At 41.1% G+C, this 2,744-nt stretch overlaps 1 protein-coding gene across 1 annotated transcript; it reads right to left on the minus strand.

Annotated features, from left to right (window-relative positions):
* Positions 1-335: 335 nt before the first annotated feature.
* LOC110291884 (olfactory receptor 1052-like) lies at positions 336-1,295 on the minus strand. The gene has a single exon (XM_021159107.1). It carries the CDS (start codon positions 1,293-1,295, stop codon positions 336-338), a length of 960 nt encoding a protein of 319 aa, XP_021014766.1.
* Positions 1,296-2,744: the final 1,449 nt, after the last annotated feature.

Consider the following 2,744-nt stretch of genomic DNA (forward strand, 5'->3'; position numbering starts at 1 on the left):
GAGCTATTGGCAACTAATAATTTTACAGGAAAAGGAAAGCCAGGTGTCTTTAAGACTATTGCCGTTGATAAAACAACCACACCCCAACGAAGGGCCACAAAGCCAAAAATATATAAACAGCACAAATTGAACTTGATTGGTGTTTGAAAAAAAAAAAAAAGAGAGAGAGAGAAACAGAACACAAAATTGAGTAGTTAGGACAAAGGGTGGATGTGTGAGGAGTTGGGAGAGGGGTTGGATAAGATCAACACACACTGTGCAAAATTCCCAAAGAACTAGAAAAAATGTTTTAATGTATCAGACAAAAAGGAAAAAAGAAAGAAGAGACAAACAATCTACTTGTTGATCACACTAGGGAATTCATGTTTTTTAATAAGCTTCCTAAGGGCCCCCTTAACTTCACTGTTTTTCAGACTATAGATGATGGGGTTCAACAAGGGGGTCACAACACAGAAGAACACAGACACCAATATGTCCATGTCCAGGGAATGGCCTTCCCTAGGTCTGTCATAGTTGAAATTGGCTGTTCCAAAGAAAACTACCACCACAGTGAGGTGTGAGGCACAGGTGGAGAAGGCCTTTCTCCTGCCCTGAGCAGAGGGAATCCTCAGGATGGCAGAGATGATGAGTATATAGGAGCCTGCAGTGAACAGGCAGGGGCTCAGGCCAATGGTGGCACTAGCCACGTGGAGGACAGATTCATTGACAGAGGTGTCTGAGCAGGAGAGCTTCAGGAGCAATGGGATGTCACAGAGAAAGTGGCTGATCTGGTTGGGGCCACACAGAGTAAGTGTGGTTGTCAGTGCTGTGTGAGTCACAGAATTTACCAAGCCACAGAGCCAGGATCCAGTCACCAAGCAGATACAGACCCTTGTGCTCATGAAAATTGGATACCGAAGAGGATGGCAAATGGCCACATAGCGGTCATAAGCCATGGCGGCCAAAAGAACACCTTCTGTGCCAGCACATGTCACAAAGAAGAAGATCTGAGAGAGGCAGCCCTCATAGGAGATGGTCTTCTTCTCCCTAAAGAAGTTCACTAGCATGACTGGAATGGTGGTAGATGTGTAGCAGATGTCCAGGAAGCTCAAATTGCTGAGGAAATAGTACATTGGAGTGTGGAGAGCAGGGCTGACCCTGGTGGCCACCATCATGAGTGTGTTCCCCAGGAGAGTTGTCAGGTAAATGGCCAGGAAGACCAGGAAGAAGACACCCTGTAGGTTGGGGTGGTTGGAAAATCCCAGGAAGATGAATTCTGTGACACGCGTGAGATTGGTCATTTCAAATGGAGTCATTGCTACAAACAGAGAACAAAGGACTGAGAGTAAATATGTACAGAAGACACTGTCAAACATGGTTCTGAATTACCAGGTCATGTCCAGTAAAGAGTCATAAGGGTATCTGTATATTGGTCACCTGCTGGGCTAGCCTTCATATGATCAGTATATTAGGCCAAGCCAACTTTGGACCCCAGGATTTTCCACAAACCTGCATGTCTGATAACGAGTGAGAATAAATGGAAACACAGTCACAGTCAACACTAAGTTCTCAATGCTTGCATTGCTATCAGCTTGTTGTTTCCCCATCTCAATGCTATCTCTCTCTTATTATCCTCCTTTTTTGAAAACATTTGATTTTTCTCTAAAAGACATAAATTTTCATTTAAAAAAAAAACAGAAGGAAAATCAAATGAATTCAGTCACCTGCAGATCATATCAGTAGTACCTCTCAGAGCATTGCACTTTAGGGTCTTTTCTCTCCCATTGTGCACATAAGGGGTGTGTGTGTGTGCATGCACACACATGTTCATGGGTAGGTATAATGTGCACATATTTGTGCCTGTACATGGAAACCACAGGTCAGTCTTTGGTGTAGTTTCTTTGGAACTATTCACCTTATTTTTTGAGGCAGGGTCTTTCACTGGGACCTTAGGGTGGCCAAATAGGCTATACTGGCTCTCCAATGAGCTCCAAGGAGCCTTCTGTGTCTGCTCACCCAGCACTGGGGTTACAAGTGCTTGCCAATAATACCTGATTTTTTATTTGGGTGTTGAAGTTGAACTCAGACTCTCACACTTGCATAAGAAGGATTTTACTGACTAAGTCATATACCCAGTGTCCATTTAAAGTCTTGATCTCAAAACTGTAAAAACTAACCACATATTTTTTTTCAAATTGGAAAAGATGAGATTACGCTATCTCTAGTCACAGATTATATGATTTTATATATAGAAAGTCTCTTAGCAATTTACCAGAAGCCTGCTAAAATTCATAAGTTTCGCAATATTGTACATAATCACAAACAGTTCCATCCTATATGTTTCCACTGACAACCTAGGAAGGATATTTATAAAATCAATTCCATTTATAATACATCTAAAATAATTAAGTACTTAGAGTGGATCTTACTAAGGATGAAAGCTTTGGACATGAAAAGTCCAAAATATTGCTGGAGGAAATGAGACAAAACCTAACAAATGAGAAGAAATCCTGTGTTCATCAGTAGGAAGACAACATTGTTAAAATGTCAACACCCAAAGCAATGGGGAGATTCAACACAAGTCCTAGTATGTGTTTTTTTGTTTGTTTGTTTTTTGTTTTTTTTTTAACTGAAGAAGTCCATCTCTAGATCTGTGTGTAACTGCATAGGATCCCAAGTACAAAAACACACTGGAAAAAGAATGAAGATGAAGCACTCATACTTACTGATCCAGAAACTTACCACAAAGTTACAGTTATTAAAAT

This window comes from Mus caroli, chromosome 3 (genome assembly GCF_900094665.2).
Source record: "Mus caroli chromosome 3, CAROLI_EIJ_v1.1, whole genome shotgun sequence".
Classification (NCBI taxonomy): domain Eukaryota; kingdom Metazoa; phylum Chordata; class Mammalia; order Rodentia; family Muridae; genus Mus; species Mus caroli.

What these genes read in the sequence shown, in the direction of transcription:
- LOC110291884 (XM_021159107.1), bottom strand. Translation starts at nt 1,295, where the DNA reads ATGACTCCATTTGAAATGACCAATCTCACGCGTGTCACAGAATTCATC.